Source organism: Balaenoptera acutorostrata, chromosome 1 (assembly GCF_949987535.1).
Source record: "Balaenoptera acutorostrata chromosome 1, mBalAcu1.1, whole genome shotgun sequence".
Taxonomy (NCBI): domain Eukaryota; kingdom Metazoa; phylum Chordata; class Mammalia; order Artiodactyla; family Balaenopteridae; genus Balaenoptera; species Balaenoptera acutorostrata.
In genome coordinates, this window is record NC_080064.1 from 89,328,738 (window position 1) to 89,354,839 (window position 26,102).

The 26,102-nt window shown below is 38.5% G+C and overlaps 1 protein-coding gene across 3 annotated transcripts in view; it reads left to right on the forward strand.

Moving 5' to 3' along the window:
- Positions 1 to 26,102, forward strand: part of CDC14A (cell division cycle 14A) — a 179,173-nt gene that overhangs the window by 139,991 nt on the left and 13,080 nt on the right. For 2 of the 3 annotated variants that reach the window (XM_028163370.2, XM_057530740.1), the window contains 5 exons: positions 1,772 to 1,931; positions 13,702 to 13,817; positions 15,631 to 15,678; positions 17,685 to 17,807; positions 18,515 to 18,989. In XM_028163370.2, the coding sequence (XP_028019171.2) occupies positions 1,772 to 1,931; positions 13,702 to 13,817; positions 15,631 to 15,678; positions 17,685 to 17,807; positions 18,515 to 18,965 (898 nt within the window). In that variant the 3' untranslated portion in view covers positions 18,966 to 18,989. Of the gene's footprint in view, positions 1 to 1,771; positions 1,932 to 13,701; positions 13,818 to 15,630; positions 15,679 to 17,684; positions 17,808 to 18,514; positions 18,990 to 26,102 lie in introns of those variants that run through there. The other variant, XM_028163371.2, reaches the window with a different exon arrangement.

A 26,102-nucleotide genomic window follows, 5' to 3' on the forward strand; every position in this document is an offset into this window, starting at 1 on the left:
GGTAACTCATTAATATTTTGGCATATAATCTTCTAAATAACTGTGAACTGTGAATTGTAACCTTTTTCCCTTTTGTTTTTGTTTTTTAAAAACAGGAACACACTTTCCACACTCTGTCACTTATATTATTCATTCACTAATGCTTTATTTCATGGCTGCTCTTCCCTGTCACCACATGAGAGTCCATCCCAGGCTTTTTACTGACTACATAATATTTCACAGAATAGATCTACTGTAATTTAATAAGCTGTTGTCCATTAGGGTGTCTCCATTGTTTTGCTATTACAAATAATATTGTAACAAGCATGTTTGTATCTTGTACACAAGCGTGTATTTCTGTAGTGTGATACCTAGATATGGATTTGCTTGGTTGGAGGGATTGCATATGTAAAGTTTTGCTGTAATTTAAAGGATAAACTCTTCTTCAAGACTTTCAACAATTTTTAACTGTAAACAATAAAGTTCTGATTTGAGAATAAACATGGTTTAAAAGGAAAGACGGATTCCTGTTTAAAAGGAAAGATGGATTCCTTTCCTGAGGGCTCAATGAGACAGTACATTTCAGGGAGCATTATTTGTTTTTCTCCTCATGTTTTAACCTGGATTTTCTGTGATATGTGGAACCTTTGAGAGAAAGTATTACTCGGTCTTCCTGCTGCTTTACAAAAGAAATCTATGTTCTTATTGGTGGCATCTCCCTGATAATGCTATTATTTCATTGCATGTTGGTATTCCTTATGATGAACAATAATGTTTCTGGTTGAATTCTAATCTGTACAGTATGGTATAGTACAGAACAAAAACTGTTCTGTGGGGTAATTTATCTTAAAAGAAATACATGAAGGTGACTCGATCAGTAAAAATAGTAGCCCCAGATTGTCATTTTACTTATACATTTAAGTTCTTTTCTTATAACCTTGAAAACAGTTGTAAATGTCTTGTTTGAATAAAGGAAAGCTTATAGATGAACGTCAAATACATTTTCTTTTTCCCAAAGGATCATCTAACTGAGGCTCTAAACCTTATTTTTAGGTTATAAGAGTGGGTTTGTAAAGTTATATGTTCATGGCTTTTCATGATACCACATACAATTAGGTGTTTGGTACTTTTTTAAGGTACTATCTCCATCTAACTTAAGTTTATTCACCTACATCTTTGAGTCCATTTCACTCCAGCTATTTTTACAGATGTATCAAATTGCTATTTGAGAACTATATTACAGATTTCAAATTCATGTTTAAAAGATAAATTGGCTCACTATCTTTATGGCTGTGGAATTTGTTTTAAGCACTGAGAACCTTAATAGTCAACCCATGTAGGGCTATATAGACATATATTGGAAGAAGGGTTTTGTATTTAATATAGAACTTTATTTATTTATTTTTTGAATTTTATTTTATTTATTTTTTTATACAGCAGGTTCTTATTAGTCATCCATTTTATACACATCAGTGTATACATGTCAATCCCAATCCCCCAATTCATCACACCACCACCACCACCCCCCGCCGCTTTCCCCCCTTGGTGTCCATATGGTTGTTCTCTACATCTGTGTCTCAATTTCTGCCCTGCAAACCGGTTCATCTGTACAACTTTAAATAATTTATTTTGGCATTCAGAAAATGACTTTATTTTTCTTTAAGACTTCATAATCTTTCTAGTCTGATCTGCAAATGTCTATCTGCTAATCTTTTTGTCTATAAGATATACTTTTGAGGAGGTGATACTCATTTATTTCAAAGATTATTTTGTTTTTTTCTCCTTTTTACAGAAAACAGGCATCGTTATGGGTCCAAGGAGACATTTTCCGATCCAAACTGAAAAATAGACCATCCAGTGAAGGAAGTATTAATAAAATTCTTTCTAGCTTGGATGATATGTCTATTGGTGGAAACTTATCTAAAATACAAAACTTGGAGAGATTTGGAGAGGTGAGTTTTTTCCAGAAAGATTTTTGTGTCTCCTTAAGACTAACGTTCTACATTTCTTTGTTTCCCAATTGAACTCATATAACATAGCCACATCTCTTCTCTGAATGCTGCAGTACTAAATTTTTAGGCATGGAGTCAACACCTATAAAGCAATAATAAAAGCAAAGAAAGCAATTATCCTTAAAAAGAAAAAAGCTGTAATTTAAGGAGTACAATTATAAAGGAGTCTAATCTGGTTTGGAAAATACTTACAAAAAAGAAATAGAAAAGCAAACTTTCTCTTTGAAAATGGAAATAGATAACAAGAAGAAAAATCTTAATGGGACAGTTGGATATTACATACCACAAGTGGTACATTGAAACCTTAAATTCATGATTTCTAAAGTAAGTCCAGAGTTGAAAACATAATCAGGGGCAACTTTTTTTTTTTTTTTAATTGAGACTCCATTATAAACAAACCACTTTGAACAATTGACATACACATCTGATTTAATCTCCATAACTACCTGGTGAGTAAGGCAATATTATCTCTATTTTATAATAAGGAAATTGAATATTAGAGAAGTTCTAATCTCGGTGTCAGAAACATGATCCAGTCCAGGTCTATCTGATTTCACATCCATATTTTTTTCTATTACACCTGCTACCTCTAAATAAAACGGTAGTGATTTACTAAGAATTAAGATCATGGGCATTTTTGGAGCTAGAAGCAACCTTGAAATAATTTGTTCTAGTTTCCTCTCTTGTGTGGATCAGAAACCCGGGTCGCACAAAATTTTTTACTTGCCCAAGGTTACAGAGTTTTTAAGCAGTGGGGCCACCTTAAGAGCTGGTAGTCTAATTCCTAGTTTAGCTCTTTCTACCACAATATGCCTGAGGTGAAGCTAAGCACCTAGTTTATGTTTTTATGTCACTAAAGGGGCAAAAAAGCTATTAAAATATTTAAGCAGCAAGTGTAGATTTACATTCAATTAGGCAGTGACCCATTAGACATGGACAAGGGCCTTGAACAAGCTTAGCCCTCAAGGATGGAAAGAATGCATCATAGCTCTGTTAGGTCAACAATTGGCATCCCAAACAGATTTTTTTTTCACCAGGAAAGATAACAGGAGTGCTTGGAGATAGGGAGTGTTTTCTTCAAGAGGAAGGATGGGGACTGCTGGAGGAACTGAGTTTTCAACCCTGTGGTATGTTCTCCAGGACAGCCACTGATGAAGTGGCTAAGTTTACTGGTTTGAGTCATCTGTCCTGACCAAGCGTAAATCTTATTACCCAAGGTTGTGTTGATGTTCAGAGCCTTTGTAGACGTTTTCTTGTCTCTGTGTTATGGTTTGGCCTTTTCAAAGCAAACAAAAAGGATCTGACATTTTAATGAGATAATGTAGCTAAACAAGAACACTTTGTTGCTCTGGTCAGCATTTCCTCCCCAGGTTTGAGTTCAAGTAAATAAGTCTTTTGAGTTATGACCTCTAAAGAGGCACATGCGAAACCCATCCATCTATCTGAGAAATATATTTATCTTGCAGGAACATAATGCTGTTTATATCATAATCTGTATTAAATTAACATCTGGTAGTTAGAACATTTCATTCTCATACTCTTTTAGATCCCAATTTGTTGAACTTGAGACTGATTAACATTTATCACTGGAAGGGTGATGAATGCAATATGATTGAAATTTAAAATAAGTCAGTTTTAAATATGAGCATATATTCAGATATTGGCTGTTTTACCTCCTTCCTATTTCCCACCCCCCCAAATTAATTACTTAGCTCTCATTCAGAAGTGCTATTATTTTTGAAATTAGAGGACAGAAATGAAAGAGTTCAGAAATACTAGAGAATGATGGTGTGGTTAAGATTATAGACAGTGACATATCTATGGGTTTTGGACGACTTTATAGTTAGGTGATGCTTTGTGCAAGTACCTCTTCTGATTCTGAGCCTTTTTATTGCCATGCTTATCTGGTGCTGTCTCCATGAATATGGGGAGTTAGTTTACTCAAGTGAGTGTAACAGAGTTAGTGATTTCTTTATCATTCTTGTGAATTCCAATTGGGAAAATACGTCAAGAATGCTGCAAGGGTTTTAATGTTTTAAGTTCTATACCAATGTTCAGGACAGAAGCCCATGGAAATTCTGGATTTATTTAGTTTATATACAGAGAAAGTGCAAAAAGCCAGTGTTCTTCTAGAGGTAGTTTTTTTTTTTAAAGTCAAATTAAAAGCAGAGATAGCAAATTATTTTTTGGTTTCTAAGCCTACAGGAATTTTCCTGTGATTGGTTATTAGGAAGCTTGGGAAGCTCCATAGTTACCTGATTTGGGGAGCTTGAATGTATAGTTTTTCAGTGCTTATGGGGTGGGTAAAAGGAAAATAATCAAAAGTATGAACCAGAATGATTCAGGCCATAGTAATGGAGTAGGTTGTGGCTTTAATGAATTCTTTTCACGCACTTAGAGTTGTGAGAAATCTTTTAAAAATAGAGGCTTTTCCTTTATTTAACCTGGTCTTCAGTGCTGGACTAGGAACTATGAAATGTACACAGCCCATCCTGTGGGTCTGGAGTGGGCTCCCTGCTTCATGCCCCTGCCTTGCACTGTCCGTTTCCTCCATGGTCCTTACCTCACCTTCCTTGCTGGGCAATATGCTTTGTAAGGATGGAGGCTTCTATCTGCCCTCATCATAAGTCTATTCCTAGCCCACAGGGCCTTCGTAAATATTACCTGAATGAAGGAAGACTGACAGTTTCACAGAAAACAAACAAGAATACAGACATGAAACTGGTAATAATCCAAGCTATCCAAGGGTAGCATGTGCTCAAATATAAAATAGTACCAGCAATAAGTGCTCATTTTGACATTGAGTGGCCTTAGGATCCATTCTGTATTGGGGTTATTAAAAAATGGCTTTAAATGGAACCTAATGCACTTTATTTAAAGTGCCAGATGTATAAGGAGTTAAATGAGGCGCTTACAGGGCAACAACAACAACCTAAATAGCACCTACTATGTGCCCGGCACTGTCCTAAGCACTTTATTACATGGATTAATTTTAGGACTTAGAAGAGCTGTATGAAATAGGCACCTTTACTAGGTCCATTTCACAGATGACATAACTGGGGTAGAGGAAGTTAAGCTGCGTGCCCAAGATCACAAAGTACAGAGTGGAGTTGTCATTTGAACCCAGGCACTCTGGCTCCGGAGTTGGCCTCTGACCCTGAGGCCTCTCACTGTACTATGCTGCCTCTCCACTGGGTCCTCTTTGTGGCTCTAGTACATTGCATACAGTCATTTTGGACATAACCTTAGCCAACGTGTCCTAATAAATTTCTCCTGGAATTGCAATTGTTTTAATTCTTTTCCTCCTCTAGGGTGATAGTCCAGTATTAGCACACCACTCAGTATGTACTCTTGAGTTAGAGATATTAATGAGATACAGGTGCTGCTGAGGTTTAGCCATGTTCACATTAATTGACAATCAGGTAAATAAGAGTGTGGTGTTTTAATTACATCATTGAGTTACCATGATTTATAAAATCCTTTGCCCATGAGCAGGGTACATCTTAAAAAAAAATCTATGAAGTACAAATTAAATCTCTAAGGCCCTACTTTTAAGCACCTTTCTTTCCACTCTTAGGCCCACTAAGGCATCCCAGGTCCAATCTGAAAGCCGCTGGGATCCACCAGAGGCTATCAGTAAGGGGAGTGACAGTACGCAGATTCACCCTTTGAGGAGCTCACCCTGGCTGTGCTGTGGAAGGGGTGCTGGTGTCTGTGTGTGGCCAGGGGTGGAAGGCCAGGGAGTTGGTCATGAGGCAGCGGTCCAGGTGACAGAGGTCTGAACCAGTGGCAGGGAGAAGGAAGAGAAGACGAATTTGGGGGGCTCTGATAAATCCAAACTTTTTATTGATCAGAAACAACTTATGAAGATGACCTCTTTGCCTTTCCCCAACTTTTACATCTCATAGGTTTAACATCTGAGAGATGAAAAGAATTTTAGAGATGACCTAGTCATTTTTCCTTGCCAAATCATTTAAATCTGCTAAAAATTCCATTTTTGTCTTTTTCTTTCAGGCCTTAGACTTCTATTTTTACTTGTTTCTATTTCAAACTCTCCTTTTATGTCATTTTTCTGTTATAACTCTTCCGTCTTTATTCCATAGTGTGCTATATTTCATCTCAAAGATCTTTTCTTAATGGCATACACAATGGCCTCCCTAGTAGTTTTCTCCATTATCATTTTATTAATGTGTTGGTCAGTAATTTATCCAACTGAAATCTATGGGCACAACTTAATTTATTTGATTTTGGTTTTCATCTTGTCTGCATATAGAGAACAACTGGTGGAATAAAATACATCTTCATATTTTATGCTATTATTTGTTCTTTAGCTAGACCATCACCTATAAATAACAATATCTTTAAAAATGTTCCTTCCTTATGTGTTTTAGTTGGCTCTTATTTTCCTGTCTTTATGTAGGGCAGGCTTGTATCCAAAAGAAAACGCACTGATGCTCAGATCCTCCAGAGGGCGACAGGGGGTCTGAGAACAGACCCCTGTTCTTGGGGTAGCCAAGATATCAGGGTCTTCCCTGAACTAGGCATCTTCACCATTGCCGGCAATCGTGTGGCTTTGTTTCAGGGGATCTGCTGCTTCCAGAGTAGCTGAGAGCAAGAGGGGGGCTGCACTGGGACTCTGGGGAAAGGGGCTGGAGCCCAAGAGCACACGGAGGCCTGGATTAGATTCTCGGCATTTATCGTTTGTGACTTTGTTTATCGTTAGTCATCATGAGGAATGAATTTGGTATAAAGAATGCGGTGTAATAGTACCTGATGAGAAACATCTTCAAACTGCCCTAGGTCCACCAGTTCTTGGGATTGATTTATGCCTCATGACAAATGGAACTCTATTTTCTAATATACTTTTCCCCACACAGGTGCTTGTGACCTAGTATATGTTATAAGTGCCCTGATAAATACAGGGGTTGGTTATATTCCTGTCTGCATGTCTTATTCAGGATTCCAGGAGACCAAAGTCCTCTTCTATATAGTTTTTTTTCTTTTTTTAAAAAATATTTTTTATTGAAGTATAGTTGATTTACAATGTTGTGTTAATTTCTGCTGTACAGCAAAGTGATTCAGTTATATATATATATATATATATATATATATATATATATATATATATATATATTCTTTTTTTAATATTCTTTTCTGTTAATGGTTTATCATAGGACTTTTTTTTTAAAATCATAGGTCTATTTTTTTTAAAATTTTTATTTATTTATATTTATTTTTGGCTGTGTTGGGTCTTCGTTTCTGTGCGAGGGCTTTCTCTAGTTGCGGCAAGCGGGGGCCACTCTTCATCACGGTGCGCGGGCCTCTCTTGTTGTGGAGCACAGGCTCCAGACGCGCAGGCTCAGCAGTTGTGGCTCACGGGCCTAGTTGCTCCGTGGCATGTGGGATCCTCCCAGACCAGGGCTCGAACCCGTGTCCCTTGCATTGGCAAGCAGATTCTCAACCGCTGTGCCACCAGGGAAGCCCTATCATAGGATATTGAATATAGTTTCCTGTGCTATACAGTAGGAGCTCGTTGTTTATCCATTCTATATATAAAAGTTTGCATCTGCTAACCCCAACCTCCCATTCCATCCCTCCCCCAACCCCCTCCCACTTGGCAACCACCAGTCTGTTCTCTATGTCCGTGAGTCTGTTTCTGTTTCATAGATAGGTTCATTTGTGTCACATTTTAGATTCCACACATAAGTGATATCATATGGTATTTGTCTTTCTCTTTCTGACTTACTTCATTTAGTGTGATAATCTCTAGTTGCATCCATGTTGCTGCAAATGGCATTATTTTGTTCTTTTTTATGACTGAGTAGTATTCCATTGTATATATGTACCACATTTTCTTTATTCTTCATCTGTTGATGGACATCTAGGTTGTTTCCGTGTCTTGGCTATTGTGAATAGTGCTACTATGAACATAGGGGTGCATGTATCTTTTTGAATTATAGTTTTGTTGATATATGCCCAGGAGTGGGATTGCTGGATCATATGGTAATTCTGTTTTTAGTTTTCTGAGGAACCTCCATACTGTTTTCCACAGTGGCTGCACCAACTTACATTCCCACCAGCAGTGTAGGAGGGTTCCCTTTTCTCCACATCCTCTCTAGCATTTGTTATTTGTAGACTTTTTAATGATGGTCATTCTGACCAGTGTGAGGTGGAACCTCATTGTAGTTTTGATTTGCATTTCTCTAATAATTAGTGATGTTGAGTACCTTTTCCTGTGCCTATTGGCCATCTGTATTTCTTCTTTGGAGGAATGTCTATTTAGGTCTTCTGCCCATTTTTTGATTGGGTTGTTTGTTTTTTTGTTGTTGAGTTGTATGAGCTGTGTATTTTGGAAATTAAGCCCGTGTTGGGTGCATCATTTGCAAATGTTTTCTCCCATTCTGTAGGTTGTCTTTTCTTTTTATGGTTTCCTTTGCTGTGCAAAAGCTTGTAAGTTTGATTAGGTCCCACTTGTTTATTTTTGTTTTTATTTCTGTTGCCTTGGGAGACTGATAAAAGAAAACATTGGTATGATTTCTGTCAGAGAATGTTTTGCCTATGATCTCTTCTAGGAGTTTTATGGTGTCCTGTCTTATGTTTAAGTCTTTAAGCCATTTTGAGTTTATTTTTGTGTGTGGTGAGAGGGTGTGTTCATTGATTTACAGGCGGCTATCCAACTTTTCCAACACCACTTGCTGAAGAGACTCTCTCTTTCCCATTGTATATTCTTGCCTCCTTTGTCAAAGTTTAATTGACCATAGGTGTGTGGGGCTTTTTGTTTCTTAATTTTGTAATTTAAATGTGTTTTGAATAACATTGTATATAACTATTTTTGTCAAGAGTTTGAAGTCTGTTAATCATTTACTAAGAGTCTTATAACTCATATGTTTTATATTCTTAGTCCTAAAAATGGCTAAAACTTCTTACAATAGCCACAGAAATAAAATAAGGGGAGACAGGTTGAGACAAAAAACCCCATGATTTATATTTTAGCAGATTTTTTTCAGACCTGTACTGTGTGTCCAGATCTTTTCCCCTCCCTCCTCCTTCCCCAGGTCCTGAGTTCCAGGCAGTTTCTCCTACCTTAATCCAATCTGTCATCTCTCACCAGAGCACTGCTGTGCCCCCCGCCCCCAGTCTTGATCTCTCTGAGTTATTCTCCTCACATTAATCAACTGGGAGGAAATATTTACAACACATTCAAATGAAAGTATTTTTTTTTAATGTAAAGAACCCTTAAGAAATCAATGTGTGGCTTCCCTGGTGGCACAGTGGTTAAGAATCCGCCTGCCAATGCAGGGCACACAGGTTCGAGCCCTGGTCTGGGAAGATCCCACATGCCGCGGAGCAAGTAAGCCCGTGCGCCACAACTACTGAGCCTGTGCTCTAGAGCCCGCGAGCCACGCTACTTAGCCTGCGTGCCACAACTACTGAGCCCTCACGCCTAGAGCCTGTGCTCTACAAGAGAAGCTACTGCAATGAGAAGCCCGCGCACTGCAACGAAGAGTGGCCCCTGCTTGCCTCAACTAGAGAAAGCCCGTGCACAGCAACAAAGACCCAATGCACCCAAAAATAAATAAATAAAATAAATAAATTTATAAAAAAAAAATCAGGGCTTCCCTGGTGGTGCAGTGGTTGACAATCTGCCTGCTAATGCAGGGGACGCGGGTTCAAGCCTTAGTCTGGGAAGATCCCACATGCCGCGGAGCAACTAGGCCCGTGAGTCACAACTACTGAGCCTGCGCGTCTGGAGCCTGTGCTCCGCAACAAGAGAGGCCGCGGTAGTGAGAGCCCCGTGCACCGCGATGAAGAGTGGCCCCCACTTGCCACAACTAGAGAAAGCCCTCGCACAGAAACGAAGACCCAACACAGCCAAAAATAAAATAAATAAATAAAAATAGTAAAACTCCTCCCTAATTAAAAAAAAAAATTCCTTTCCCACCTACTTCTCAGAATCATTGTAAGAATAAAATTTGATAATGTATGCAACATTTAAAAAAAAAATCAATGTGAAAACTCCATGTACACAAATAAAACAAAATGGGGGCCCTTATGGTTGGTAAATATAAAAAAATATGCTACTTCTCTAGGAATGAAAGAAACACAGATGCTATTTATGCCTATCAACTTGTATGAGATTAAAGAAATGTATGCAGTATTAGCAAGGGTTTGGGGATTAAAAAGCTCTTAAACATTGCTAGTTGGAGTTTAAAATGGTGTAGCCTTTTTGGAGGTCGGTTTGATAACATGTAGCAGGAGACTTTAACCTAGCAATTCCACTTCTATGCATTTATCTTAAGGCAATAATAATAGGACAGCGTTCAAAAACCATGTGTTTATAGAAGGATGTTTGTGGGAACTGTTTATAGTGATGAAAGACAGCAAACAGCCTGACTTAGGGCAAAATATATAAAATTTGATACATCTTGACAATGGAATTTTATGGAGCCATAAAACATGATAATGTAGAAGATTTTTAAAATTTACCCTGAAACACTTCCGTAGTATATTTAAGTGAAAAAGTAAGTTACAAAGCAGCATGTATAATTCAACCTCCTTCTGAGAGGAAGAAATATGTCGGTGGGGTATGTATAGCACAGGGGAAAGTCTGGAAGACTATATGACAGAATGCTAATGTGTTTTACTTTTGATGGTAAGTATGTAGGTGGCTTTAATTTTTTTTTTATCTCTTTTCTGTAGTTTGTTGTTACCTATGACAAACAAGTATTATATGGTAAAACATATATATATTTTCTTTGGAAAAGACATGGTTTCCTTCTCCAGAGGTTGAGCGCTGAGACTTAATATATAATGTTTTCTTTTTCTTTGAGAGCCAGTGTACCTAAGTAAACTCCTTAAGGAGCTTAAGAAAAAATATATTAATTCTGGGTAGTTAGGTACATGGCTGGCTGTTACATCATTTTGTTGTTTTCTACGTGTTTGAAATGTATTATAATTTAAAAATTTTTCACCTTTAAGATTTACAATAAAGTGGGAGAAATAAACACATCTAAAGTAACTATAATATAAATATACTGTTACTTTCTTTAACTGTATATTTTTAAATTAATTTTTATTTTAGAAAATAATATATGACCACAGTTTTAGAAATATCAAAAGTATTGAATTCTGATAAAAAATCAGTTCCCTATCCCACCTTTCTGTATCCCAAGACCCATTCTCAAACGGGAGAAACCTGTAAGCAAATTATACTAATATTTTCACTGCCAAATTTCTAAATATCTTGCTATAATGCTACTTTTAAAAGCTTATCAATTTTGGACATTTTTCTATTGCCTCCTGGTTATGGTAGATAGGATTAGTTCTCCTACCTTGCTATCACCTCTACTTCCCCTAGCTTCCCAATATAGCTATATTATAATTTTTGGTTAAACCCAAATAATGTATACATTATTACTATGTAAATATTGCTCACTGTTGAGCTTACTAGCCCACTATGACTGTTTTCTTTGTTGAAGCTCTCTTTTTTCCCCCTAGAGTTAGTTGCTCTTTTTATTTGTGTAGTTTTCTATATATTTGGGAAAAGAGAATGCTACTCTCCCCTGCTCCCCAAATTGTGCCAAGCAATTTAAAAATTTTTCAAAATCTCAACACAACAAAAAAATCTTACCAAGTCCGTTGTTTTTCTGAAGACACTTCTGCATTCCAACCTGGACTAATTGTTCTACAGCCAAAATATAGAGTTCTGACCCAAGGCCTTCTCTTCACACTTCTCAGTTGGATCCCTAATTTTCCTGGATCTCATGTTGTCTTCTTTCCTTTTCTTGAAGCATATCCTATAATAGTTTTCGCAGAAAGATTGTGAGGGAGGTAACTTTTTGTACCTTTGTTCTACTTTTGCACTTGACAGATAGGTTGAATATTGCAATTTCAAGTTGAGAATTACTTTTCCTTAGAATTTTGAAGGCATTTTAGAGCTGGGAACACAAAGATCCTCCTAGTTGAATAGACAAACATGCTTTCCTGGCTTTCTCACTAAGGCACTCATTAGACAGTGAAACTGATTGGGGTGTGGATCCGGTCAGACCTTCAAGAAGCTCTCCTTGCCAATCTTATGAAGGCTTATATACTTCTTGATACCCCCTCATATTTTGGAGCCTCTTGGCTATGTGCTTGTCCTTCTCTCAGGCAGAAGTAACTGCTACCAACCCAGCATGTTGGGTGCTAGATGAAGCTAAGCTCAACTTCTCAGGTGTACTATCCTGCTTGCAAGCCTAGCCTTCAGGCATGCCTGATTTCTGTTCCTGCAGGCTTCCTTGGGTGGTAGTAGATTTCCCCCCACTGAGATTGTATGGACAAAGATGAATAGTATAATTGATTCCTCGGGACTTTATAGGTGGGCATTTCTTAATGACTCTAAGAGAACCCCCTGACTTTGAGGTTCCATGATCCTGTGACTGTTAAATTGGTCTTCTTTGCCAGCATGGCCCTTCCTGTGATCTTGGTTTGGCTTGCTTCACTTGTACTCATTCTTTAAGACTCAGCTAAGGGATTGTCTCCTCTGGGAAGCTTTCATCTTCATTTCTTTTTCTTTCCTATTAGCTGTATATTTTGTATGTCTTTTTTTTTTTTTTTAAATCAGAGCTGTAGTAGTGAGGTGTGGTCTTTTTACCCAGGACATGCCTACTGAGCCCCAGATGAATCCATGGACCCCAAAATATATGGCAAGGAACAAAAAAGTGTTTTGATTCAGGAATGACTGTCAAAAATGACTAAACTGTGACTGAGGGAAGTGCGTTTTTGTACATTCTTCATCAAATAAGACTTCTAGCTTTCAAGAAGAGAGGAGACTCTTATGGCTAGAAATGATCTTAGCAAATTCAAACCTTTTGATTTTTTTTCAGGTGAGGAAGAATACAAAATGCAATCTTTATGGTGCAATGTTAGTGTGCTGTGGCGTATATTTTAGAAAGAACATTGTATCTGAGGACAAGAAATCTGATTTTAAAATCAGCTCTATCATGAAGAGTTTAGGGGAGCTTGGGCAATAGTCTTATCTTTCACAAGCACCTCCTTTTTTCATCTTTAAATTAAGGGTAATGGTGCCCTCCCCACCCCCGCTCCCTGGGTTGTGAGAATTAAATGTGAGTTGGTATGCAAAAAAGGCCTGGTGTGGTACTTATATATATATTTCCAACTACAAGACTTGTTTCAGCAGGAAATACACTTTCCCAGTCTAGTAAGCTTGCAAAAATCTTCAGTGCTTTTAATAGTGTTAAATGATGTTAATAAGTTACTGTATAGATATCCTAAATTGTTTTATCTTTCACTTATGTAAACAAGTTATGGAATTTGCAGTGATGGGTGCTGGTAGCTTCTGGAAAAATATTTGTACTGTACCTATTGAGCCAACCTATGTCTAAGCTATATTCAAAAGCATGATTTTGTCTGCAAGAAAGTCTCCATGGTTGTGGTCCATTGTAACAGAGCTCTTTTTAATAAATTCTACCACATCCGTACCCATGCTTCTTTGATTTGGAATTTGACCAGTATATTTAATTGGTGATTAGTCCAGTGTTCTTTAGTATATATGTGGCCAATGCTGAATTCATAGTGCGTTAAAACTATTTAAGATAATCTGTATAAAACATATCCATATACCGAGATAATCCATAAACTATTAAGAAATCTGTATAAAGTAGAATTATTCATAATGACCTTTCTGTGGAACATGAATTTTTTTTTCCAGAATAATTTAGAAGAGGATGAAGATGTGGAAATGAAAAATAATATAACCCAGGGAGACAAACTACGTGCCTTAAAAAGTCAGAGACAGCCACGCTCCTCACCATCTTGTGCATTTAGGTAGATCTATTTGAAACTTTAAAATTTATATTGTACCTCCACTTGTGGATAGAATATTTAATCTTCTCTTTTGAATATCATTCTATAAGTACTATGTTTACCTCTCATTTTTTGGTTTATTACTATTTGGTGTCATTTTTTAAATTATTTTATCACTGCGGGGAGTAGCTAAATTTTAGAAGCTTATTGAAAGCAGCTGCTGCATCTTAATCTCTGGAATTCCACCTTAAACTGCTAAGCAGTTGGTTGTCTCTGAGACTCTTCAAAATTCCACTTGGAATGGACTCTTCTCTTGTGAGTGGGTTTCCTGTCCTATGGTGAATTCTCACAGATGTGCCAAGCATTTGTATTTAGTCTAGAGTGTGCAGATAAGTATAGTATGCCAAGCTTCTTGTATATCCTAACTCCTTAGCCTTACTTTCTATTTTTGAGAATTGAATAAGCAATTCTTGCCTGTAAAGTTATAAACCATCTTGGTTTGGAGGTCTGAAATTACTCATCAGAATCAATTGATGGGACTTAACTTCTGACCACAACCTTTGGAATCTTCTGATAATTCAGATTAAGTGAAAAAAAAAAAAGACTTCAGAATCAACGTAGGTACAAAAATCTGTACATATCAAGATTCTTTATTGTAATGTAAGGAAGGGCAAGTCCACAAATGAATATAACCAGAAGTGGCTACTTTCCTTTGATTTTTAAGTGAGAGAAATGCATAGCAAGAGAGATGTTTTGCTAGTATGATAAATGTCAAACAGACTCCTGACAGGGAATTTAGTTTTATGTATTATCTGGGAGGATTATAACACTTAAGTCAGGTTGGGTCTGGTCATACCGTTATCTGTGCTATGGGTACTGGTTTCCTGCCCTGAAAAATGAAGGTTCATATAGCTCAAAGTTGAGGTGATTGTTTTCTATAGTAAAATGGAAAGGTGGGATAGCAAGTTTGGTACTTAGTAATAATCACCAACTACCACTAGGAAATTGAGGAAATGTACCATTTACTGAGCAGCTGCTATGGGCCAGGAATCTTGTTAGGTGCCTAGTTTGGACATGAGGATTAACTGAGTTAACACGAAAGGTGTGCACCATTACCCACATTTGTGTTGGTTGCTTGAGATCAGAGAGGTTAAATCACTCCCTAGCTGTTATTCAAACCCAGCACTGTTCAAAGTTCATGCTCTTTTCACTGTGTATATTGTCTAAGTCGGTGGAAGTTTCTTCAAGATCAGTTTACATTACCAATCTTTTTTATTCACCATTTTTTGTTTGAAACTCTAAGAAATTGCATTATATTGATTAAAATTAACTTCAAACAGATTTATATTTGATTTTTAAGAAATCATAAGGGGGAGGAAGGGGTAAGTTGGGGTGTAACTTGGCAAATAAGAAGGCGAAAGAAGCAAGAGAATCTTCACTACACAAACTTTAGAAGGCTCGTTCCAACATGGTGTTTTTCTTTTTCTTTTTATCCTCAGAAATCTGCTCATTTTTTGGAATTTAGCTTTTCTTAACAGCATCATGGCACCATGATCAAACATTTTTAACCTGAGTAGATGCAATACCACCTTCCGCTGAAAAAGCATTTTGCTGTAAATGAAATTCAAGAGGAAACAAAATGACTAAAATAGATTTCCTGCTGGTTCTAGGATTTATTTTATAAAGTGAATAAATACTAATATCCATTTGCAAGGTTTATCCCTCTTGCCCGTTTAATAATTTTGCTGGTCTGACTCCAGATGATGTGACTTTTGGTCTTGGCTTAAATGTGTGACCCTGGTGTTGTGTGAACATTTGTCTTTGGTTTCTGTAGGTTGGAGGATATGAAAGGGCATCCAAGAGCAGTGTCCCAGCCTTCCAGGTACTGTCAACCAGGTTGAATTTCCAGTAGCTTATAAACAAATGCTACCCTTTAGATACATTTCCCAACCCTTAAGCCCATAGAAATAAACTGCCCACAGCTTTTCACTTTTAAAATTCCTTCCTTTCTATTCTAGATCGTTATAATATGCTTTATATTTAATGCTCACCATGAAAAACAGTTATTTTCCTGAGGTGTCTACGGGGCCGTATGGCTGTGGGAATGATGCCAATGTACTCGGTGTGCCCAGTGCCTAATAAACTACAGTGGCTCTGCAACATGCCTTTCAAGCCAGTAATAGGTTTTGCCTTGAATTTTTAACATTTCTGTTATTCTTCTTTCCTCCTATTTTTGCATGGATTTGTTCCCTTCCTTTGTTTTCTAGTTTTATTTCCTTCCCTATTCTCCATTTGAGGAGGAAACATTAGTGTTTTTCTCTGGAAAAATGTTCCCTGAACACTCCCTGTTGGTCTAAGTGGTACCAGGATCCAGGGTAGGTCTTGGTGAGGGCCGTAGAAATGTTTGCCCCAAACTGTCATCAATAGATGGAGAAAAAAAGCTGATTCACTCCTCAGCTCTGTTCTTATTCAGCTCTAGGTTTTAGGGTTGTTTAGTGGGGGCAGCTCTGAGATGGCCCAGACTTCTCCAGAAGCTTGAGCTGCTTCCTTGTATAACTTTTCCTGTTCTTGATTTAGAGGTAAGCTGCTGTTTGGAGGGAAGATGATGAAGAAAAGAGTCTACAAGTAAATAGCTTTCCTATAGCAGATAAGAAAACAGGGTCCAGCTACATTAAAAGATTTGTCCAGGACAAAACACATTTGGTATTAAAACCATGACTGGGCCCTAGTAGTCCAGATTTGAGTCAATTTTCCCTTTTTGTTCACTCAGCAAATATTTCCTGAACACCTACTCTGAGTCTGGCACTGTGCTAGTCTGGGAATTGAAACGAGAGACAGTTCTTTGCTCGTAATGGAGCTAATTTCGAGGGAAGTAGACGATATTAGACAATGAAATGTGGTACAAGAGCTGTGATTTACTATGAGAATATATGATGAAACTGGATGCTTACCCCGCCTGGGAATTCAGCGGAGGCTTGCTGTAAGAGGTAGCAGCTGATTGGACCATTAAAGGATAAGCAATAGGAGTGAGTCAGATGGAGGTGGAAGAAAAAGGTGTGTATAGAGGTGAGGTAAGGACAGGAGAAGATGCCTTGGCAGGAAAAATAGCGTATGCAAACTGGACGAAGGTGTGGATGCCGTCCGTCCAGGGATCTCAGGGCATTTTCTGTAGCTGGAGAAGAGGTGTCTGGTGGGAAGATGCGGAGAATTGGCAAATGCCAGATTTTGGAGGGTTTTAGAAGCCAAGCCAAGAAGTTTAGGCTTTCTGGGCACTGAAGAAAGATTAGATGGTTTAAACAGTGAAGCCACATGATTAGATATTTTAGATTTTGTTGGAGGCTATTCAGAATGTGAGTTTTAAGGAACCAGATTAAAAGTTGCTGCTAGGAGTCAAGGATAAGAAATAATGATGGCCTCACCTAGGGCAGTTGCAGAATGGAAAGGAGAGGATAGATTTGAAATATAGAGAAGTAGAATCTAAGGACTTGGAAGGAGTGAATGTCAGTGTCAAGGAAGGGAAGTGACCAAGGATGGCAGGATGGTGGTTACCCCCAGGGCTTTGGATCCTGGATTTGAATCCCAGCTTTGCCTCTTACTTGCTGAGTGACTTTGGACGAGGAGCTTTTCCTTTGTGCCTCCGTTTGCTCACTTGCAAAGTGCAGTCTTCACTACCTCGTGGGGTTGCTGTGAGGAGGAGCTGCGTTAATGTCCGTCAGGTTCTTAGATGAGCGCTCAGCACAGAGTGAGGGCTGCGACCATGTTGGCTACTGTTATTAGGACCTGCCATGATCTCGTTAGCGTTTATTAGTTTATCTTGTCCTAGTCGATTGCTGAATGTTAAGATAACACAGCTTTTGTGTGACGCTTTGCCCATTTTTCTCCACAAAGATTGAGTTCTTCCCCACAAGGATCTGCATCTGGCTTGAAGACCTCAAAAGTGGCTTTGTCCCCTTCGGTGATGGCCAAGAGGATAAACAGAGGCTCCTTGTCCTCAGGCACCAGTGTAAGAAGGTAATTTTTCTCTCCTCCTTCTGAGGCACTGGCTGGAGGTAAAGGAAGGCAGCAGCAGACAATGAGTTTGGCTGAAGTTTGTGAGAGGAGGGGACCGGGGGAAGGGGAGAAACCACAAAAAGCGCTGCGACCCTCTAGCCTTCTGTTCCTGTCTTGAATTGTGGGGACATGGCTGTGGAGGGAATGCCATACGGCATCCCTTTCCAGAGCTTGCCTAACATGATCCAGGGAACAGAGCTCAGTGGCGCAGACTAATAATAAATGACATGGTCGTTTCTCCCCTGATGTGTATGGGCCAAACTAAAATGGGTAGGGATGTTTGACGTAATTGTGTGATTGAATATATAGACGTTAAATCTTGTACTTAGATCTGCTTTGTACTCTCCCCTTATATAGTCCTTTTCATTTACTTCCTGCCACAGGGCAAGTAGAAACCCGCACATATTCTATTTCAGGATCTCTGGTCAAAGTGTTTTAGCCAGCTTCTTGAGTCTTAACTACTTTTGACAGAGGAACTTACCATGTATAACTAAAGGCCACATATTATAATATCACCAAGAGCAATTCTGTCGCCATTTGCGTTGATCAGAACTGTCTTCATCCCATTCCCCTAATGTCGTAATCGTGTGTTTTAGAAACGTGAACTCTGCGTGAGTACACATGGCTGTCTGTGTTCCCCCCCTGCCCCACCTGTGTTTTTCATTCAGCTTTTCCATAAACTCCCGGCTAGCCAGTTCTCTAGGGAACTTGAACGCTGCAGCAGACGATCCAGAGAACAAAAAGACTGCCTCACCCTCCAAGGTGGGTTTCGTAGCCAACCCGTTCACCAGCCTCTTGAATGGCAGCTCCCAGCCGCCTGCCAGAAATTACCCTGAGCTCAACAACAACCAGTACAGCAGAAGCAACGGCAGTAGCGGGAGTGCCCTGAACAGTCAGCCGGGCCCTCACAGCGCCAAGACTGAGGAGCACACCACCGCCCTGAGGCCCTCCTACACCGGCCTTTCTTCTTCCTCAGCGAGATTCCTGAGCCGATCAATCCCCGTAAGTTCGCAGACACCACCTCTTGGCCCTCAGAACCCTGAACACGACTTTTGTGCCTTGCCTTCCCAGCCGAGGCCGCCACCAAAGAAATTTAATTGCGCCAAGGAAGACTTCTGATCGATGCCTTCCCTCTGTGCTGTGAAACTGTCTCTGCACGTACATTCTGCTGGCTCCTCTTCAAGTAAATGCCAAGTGTCGACCCAGTTTTCTTCCTTCCTTCTTTTTCTTCTCCTTTTCCCACTCCTTTTTAAGTGATTTCTCTAGGAAGGGAAACAGCTTTCATTCCCTTCATCACGGACACCGTTGTCTTCAGTTACTTTTCACTGAAGTTTCGAATCACTCTGAGCAAAGTCAGGGGTCGAGTCATACGACAGACAGCATCTGCTTTGGTTGTAGTGGTAGCCTGGCTTTTTCTACATCATTTATCAGTGGATGAATTTGGAGTATGTAAATGTGGAAGGTGCTGAATGAACAGTGTCTTCTCAGAACTAACCATCAAGCCCTTTACTAGGTCACCTGCAGGGAACTGACCCAGAATTAATTAAATGGGAAATGGAGGGTGCTTATACGGCAGGTTTATGGGTAGGTCCTTGGGATGTAGGGGAGGGGAAGGCAGGGTAACAAGAGGACGTTTAAAATTAGCTGTCACTCTTCTAGAGACAGGATGGAACATCTCCAAACACATTTTACCCATGAACTCTTCATTTTGGTTACCAAGCCCCCTTTGTGACCAGTAATCCCTATTAGAGTAAAATCTTGTTGGTTCACCACCCCCTGCCGTGAATCACTTTAATCACATATTTTGATTGCCTCAAAGGGAACTGAGATCTATGGGAATGTGAGTTTTGATTTGAGAGAACAAGGACAAGATAGGAAGGAGAAATAGAAATAGATGCCACAGATCTAGGCAATGTCAGTCAATGTTAAAATGCGACATTGACTCCACTCAGGCACAAGCAAGCCCCAGGTGTTCTGGGAAGGCTGTGGTCTAGCACCCCTTCATGTCCACTGTTCTTCAAACACTTCCTCAGCCATTATCCTGGGAGAAGCGGGTCTCTGCAGGGGAGGGGAGGGGAGGAGAAGTGCAGGTGGCAGTGTGCCTCTCACCGCCTCTCAGCAAATCCATACCCCACGGTAAAAGCTAATGGGACCCACTTTCCCTAGAAGGCAGTTTAGAAACCACTTTGTGAATGTGAAGATGAAGCGCGCGCGTGTGTGTGTGTGTGTGTGTGTGTGTGTGTGTGTGTGTGTTGGTTGGACTCATTACTACTCCCATCCCTACCTCAGGCCTCTTTCAAAGTTTTTTTTCCCACTCTATCCACACACAGTCCTTTCTGGCACATATGATTTCCCCCAATCTGATTTTATTCCCAGTGATGTTTTTCAACATTATTTTAGATTCCTGTAGAGATTATAGCCTAGGCCCACTCTATCCCTTAATTTGACTCTAATCCCATTAAGTTATGGGTACATATGTCTCAGTAAAACTTAAATCCTAGTAACTGAGATTAGATGGAAAATGAAGTGTATTTATTATACATTTTTATAACTAGTTTTACAAGTCATTATACTTCACAGCAGGGATTGAGTTCAGTCAATATTTTCATATACTGATTGTGGGTCAGCCTCTTTTTTAGACCAGAGTACAGATCTCTCCATTTTCAGAAAAAGTGTTGTATATATAGATAGATAATTATATGAATACCTTGTAGATTTCATGGCTAAAGGTTTTGTGTAATCCACATTCATAGCTCAATACCAGGATTGGTAGCTTGATGAGAATGACATTCTACTTGTTCTGGATCTCAGTTTTCCTCTTTGCTAGTGGCAGCATGGGAGCTTCCTTTAGATGATTGTTGGTCCCCTAGCCACCCTGTTTATATAACTTAATTTTGGTTTCCTTCCATATTTTCCCTCTCCTGGCCTGAATACAGTGATTTTCCAATAATTAAAGTAATACTCTGTGTGGGCAGCTGCTTCTCCTTCCCCTCCTCCTTCTTAAATTTGTCATCTTATTGTAAAGAAAAGCATTTCTAAATAGAATTGCCAGCAGGACAACATTTTCCTCCCTCTCACCCTCCCAGGAAGTAAGAATAGCCAGGTGTCTTGTAGCCGATTTTCCCTCCTTCATCTTTGCCTAGACAACGTCTGTGAGAGGGAAGGTTCCAAGTCCTACCCCTGCTGGCTCGCTGGCAGAAAGTCTAAATTAAGATGGAAATTCCCATTTTATGTGGAATAAAGTAGGAGGTTGGGAGTTTTTTCCTTTATCGGTTCAATGAAGCTTTTCTAATTGTTACAGGTTTCTTGTCTAAATAATATGGTCCTTTTTTCCAATGCTTCTGAAGATGTGAGACATATGATCCTTGAAGAACTAGGAATAAATCACTCAACAAAAATGCTTTTAAATTCTTAGCTAGGAAATGAAGTCTAGATGGCAATATCCTCCTCACACCTTTAAGAAAGACCCAGAAACTCCTAGGGGACGGGGGTTGCTGGGTGTTTAGAGGGCGTCTAATATTTTAAAAGCTGCAATTAGCATCTCTCTTGAAAGCTGCAATTGCTTCTCACTTTGTGCAGGAGTTCAGCCCCCAGAAAAATGTGGAAATGATTTCCTTGTTCTGTCATTAAATGCTTTAACACAGGTAACAGGAACAAATGTTAAAGAATCCTTATGGTTGTGACAGAATTCTGAGAAGCAGATTTTATTTTTATTTGGACTGTTCTGTTAGTCTTGAGGTTTCTACTGACCAGTGCAATGCACCAGGTTTCATTTTGGCTGACCCACCTACTGTAAAAAATCAGTTTTCCCTCCCTGACATTCAGAGGCGTTTTCAAATCTTAAGAGATGAGGGATGTGTGATTATGGCGTGGGTGGGGTGGAAGTATTTTATTAAATTGAAATTACTTGCGGTATCTGTCTTGAATATTTGCTCTGTGTTATTTTTAAGAGACTTACCACTGAATTGCTATTCATCTGCATTGTCCTTACCTGACCCTGCAAGTCTGGGTTAGGTCACAATGCTTCCCCCATAAGCTCTTCTACACCCTGCCTTGGTCTTAATTGCAATACTCAGATTCTCGCTCTGAATTTTAATCATCTGTTCACTAGTCTGTATCCTCCGCTAGACTGTAAGCTCTGTGGCGGCAGGGCCAGTGTCTGTTTTTCACGGTTGTATGCTCTGTGCCTTGCATATGGTAGGCATTCATTAAGTATTTCTTGAATGGGTATATTATGGATGGTTGGATATTTAAATGAATGAATGTGGTAAGAATTATTGCTTCCATTTTAAAGATAAATAACTTGAGGGTTTGAGAGTTTAAATATTTTGCCTTAGATTGTACCACAAATATGTAGCAGAGCCATAATTTGTACCTGGGTCAGTTTGACTCCAAAAAAGCATATTCTTTTGATTACATCATGTCATAGATATGCTGTGATATGTGTTTAAAATAGAGGGCTATCTAAAGGATATGCCTTTTTTTCCAAGAAGGGTTAGGGAAAGCTGTGAAGAAGGCATAACATTTTAGTTGGGCTTTGGAGGATGAATAGGAGCCTTCTAGAAATCTAGTGATGAAAATAGGAAGATGAGGAATGGTCATTTCAGACAATGGGAGCTACAAGAACAGAGGTACAGCCTTAGTACTATAGTTAGGTTCTTAGTTTCTAAAGACGAGTAGACCTGCGTTCAAATCCTGTCTCTACCATTTCCTTGTGGTGAGTACTTTGGCAAGTTATTTAACCTCTCCGAGCCTCAGTAATGGGAATAATAATAATCAGGAGCATATTTAGGTTTTGTGCACCTGAAACTTATACAGTTTGGTGGGATCTGTTTAAGATAAAGAGTACAAACTATTTTTGTAAATTGTATACAGACATATGACTGTGTGCTTTGAAAGGGGTTTGTGTGACTGTGAGGCCTTAAAGCTTATGTGGTAATGATAATAATCTTTGTAATAGGGTGGTTGTGTTGATTAATTGAGATAAATCATATGAAATAGTTTACACAGTACCTATAGATAATGCTCAATAATTTTAGCTATTATTGTTTTAAGAGCAGTGAGTGTTCCAGTGTAGCTAAAGCCATTGGTGGTTACCTAAAGGTAAGGCTGGAAAATTAAGCTGAAGCCAAACTGGGAGGTGCAGTGTGAGCTACTGGAATCTTGTCAGCACGAGTGACTTGATCAGATCTGATTTGATGAAGATAATCCTGGCATTCATGGGGATAGGAGCTCTTGCCAGAAACCCTGAAGGCAGGAGACCAGTTTGAGCCCTGTTTGCTGTCTCCCAACCCTACCTCAGCAGGTTTCTTTGGGTAAATTCTATGCTTTTCAACAATTACGCTGTGTTTCAATGCACATACGTAGTAGTATAGATACTATTAAATAATCATATATGACCAATAGCTCTAACATATTTTTACTATGAAATTTTAAATGATACATTTATTTTTATAAATGGAAACTTAGCTATTGAAAAAAAATTATGGTCCTTAGAAAACATATTTTTTACAACATTTGACATGAGGAGTTGTAAAATAATGTGCTTTGTTATAAAAATACATATATATAGTCAGGTTGGCTACAAAGAATTTTTCGTCACTTCTGTGTCAGAAGTTAATCTTTGCTTTATGGGAACAGCCTTTTATAACAAGCTTTTATTGTATTGACCTGTAGGGAATATAAACATAAATAAGATAAGCAGTCCTATAATAAGGCTCTTCTGAAAGCTTCTTCGGGTATCACCTATTAAAATCTTTTTTGTGACTTTTAAAATTATTAAGTAGTAGCTTATACTAAGCTTTGTTATTCACTCTTATATATTGATCTTCAAACATTTTCAAGAATATTCTTTTAGTGATGTTGCAGGTTATGTCAGTGATGCCATTCATTGTCTCTTGGAATTTTCCCATTCTTCTCTATTCTGCTGCTTTCTCATCTTCTTTGTTGTGTTAGCCTTGTTGATAATCTTCTTAACTCAGTCTTAATTCATACGTTAAACTGGGGTCACAAACTCTTTCTGTAAAGGACCAGAGAGTAAATTTTTGGCTCTGTGTCCCAACTCTTTTATATATGTGTATGGAGGGTGTGGCTGTGTTCCAATGAAGCTTTATTTACAGAAACAGGTGGTGAGCTGGATTTGTCCCCTGGGCTGTAGTTTGCCGATCCCCGCTTGAGAGCATAGCCAGGTAATAGATACTGATCTCATCATCATTTGAAAGTGACCAGTGATCCCCTAATGCTAGAACATTGATCCTGAATTCCTTTGCTGAGCTTTCAGGCTCTCTGTCCTTTGTTCTCCTTATTGTATCTTTGTACCAGCTTTACCCTGCTTGACCCGGAGTGTGGTTTCCTCCCCTACCTCCTGGCCTTTGGGAAACTCTTTCTTGGAAGGCCCCTTCCGTCTTCACTAATTTCTCATTATGAGAAGACATATTATCTTCCATATACGCTCTGAAACTCTTCTCAAGAAATCGAACCCACCAAATGTTTTACTTTTTAGCCTCTGTTTCTATTCATGATGACTATTTACTACTTTATCAATATGTAATGTTGCTTTGCATACACAAGCATCTGTATTTGTTTACATATTGTCTATACATGCAAGACTTTATACATGCAATTTTTATTTGCAAGTCTCCAAAGTTTAAACTTTCTTTGTGTAGACATTTTATAAAATTCTTTTCTATTTTATGGTTTCTAATGCAGTTTTAAACACAGAAAAGTATTAAAAATACTCATTTGGTTTAAAGTTGAAAGGAAGATTGAAATGAAATATTGTGTACTACTTTACTTTATTGTTCTCCTTATGCCACCGTTGAAATTGCCTTAAATGCAGTTCCCTGTCCCAGTGGTCGTTACCATTTTTATACTCAGCTGGTTAGTCTGCTCTTTGGTTGTGAAGACTCTGTGGATGAGTTTCCATCTCAGATTTGACCAGTGTCAGAACAACCTGGGTAGCCTATGAATAGGTTAAGTTCTGTGTTCTAGCATTAGGGGGAAAATATATATTTTAAGGTATTATTTGTTCTTAAAGTAGGACTTGGAATAAGATCAAATTATTAGATCCAGCTTCCTGAAATAACCAGTTTGATAAAAACCTGAGCAGTTGGTGTGTGCATTAAAGCATGCTTCATTTTTACTTTGGAGTAATGTTAGTGTGACATTGATGAACTACGTATTGATTGTTTGAACATCCATTCCCAATAAAATGCGCCTACTTTCCAATGGTATGTAATAGCTTTTCCTGATTTAACTTGATGTCTTTTCACTCTGCCTGTTCTTCATTTAAAAAACTATCATCTTGTCCTGATAAAGGATTAAATATTATTTAATATATAGGGTTAGTACGTGCTTTCTAACCTTGCTGTATGTTCAAATTACTGTGGTTTTTCCATCTCTCCTCTTTGTTGTGGCATTGCCTTAAATTTGATGCAATTTTTCGGCTAAGGGATACTAATACTATCAAGAACATGAGCTCAGTCTCAGTATTGAACTACATCTTTGGCATTCTTTCAGCATTGGTATTCTTCTGTTCCCTTCCCAGGGGGACTTGGGAATGTTACTTGACAAAGCATCAAATTGTTCTGAGGTCAGCACGGTTCAGGTGATGCCTAGTTTTACATATAAGTTATTTAGGTACACACGGTATTTTGCAGATAGAGCTGAAGGTTGTTCAAGTTTCTAATGTTAAATAGTGGTTTACATTAGTTTGCTGTATAAATCCTGACAGCTGTTTTTGACTCGCCATTTGAAAGGATTCTTTAAAACACAGAACTTGCTTTAACCTCAAATACATTGGAGTTATTAATTGCCTGCATTGTTCAACTTAATTTGATACCTTTTTTCTTATATAATGTCAACAATACGCTAAATCAATAGAAGAGGATCTTATTTTAATCTTCCTCTAGTTGTTTATTTATTTTTGGCCAGCAGTAAAAGAGAGTAAGTGCTTTTTGTATATGTATAGAGGCTTAGCCAATTAAAAAATCATCCAATATTTATATGAGTGTCAACCATAAGCTCAGTATTGTTTTAGTGGAGGAAGGTAAGACAAAGATGTGTAAGCCATTGTCTTCCACTAGATTGAAAGCTCCATGAGGGCATCTTCTGGCTTAGTTAATCTTCAGCCATCATTTTTCTGGTCCTTCAGTCTGTCTTTGCACTGCTGCCAAAGTATGCTTAAAATCCTAGTTTATTAATGTTATCCTTTGCTCTCAAAGCTTCTCAGTTGAAGAGTAAAACTAATTATTATCA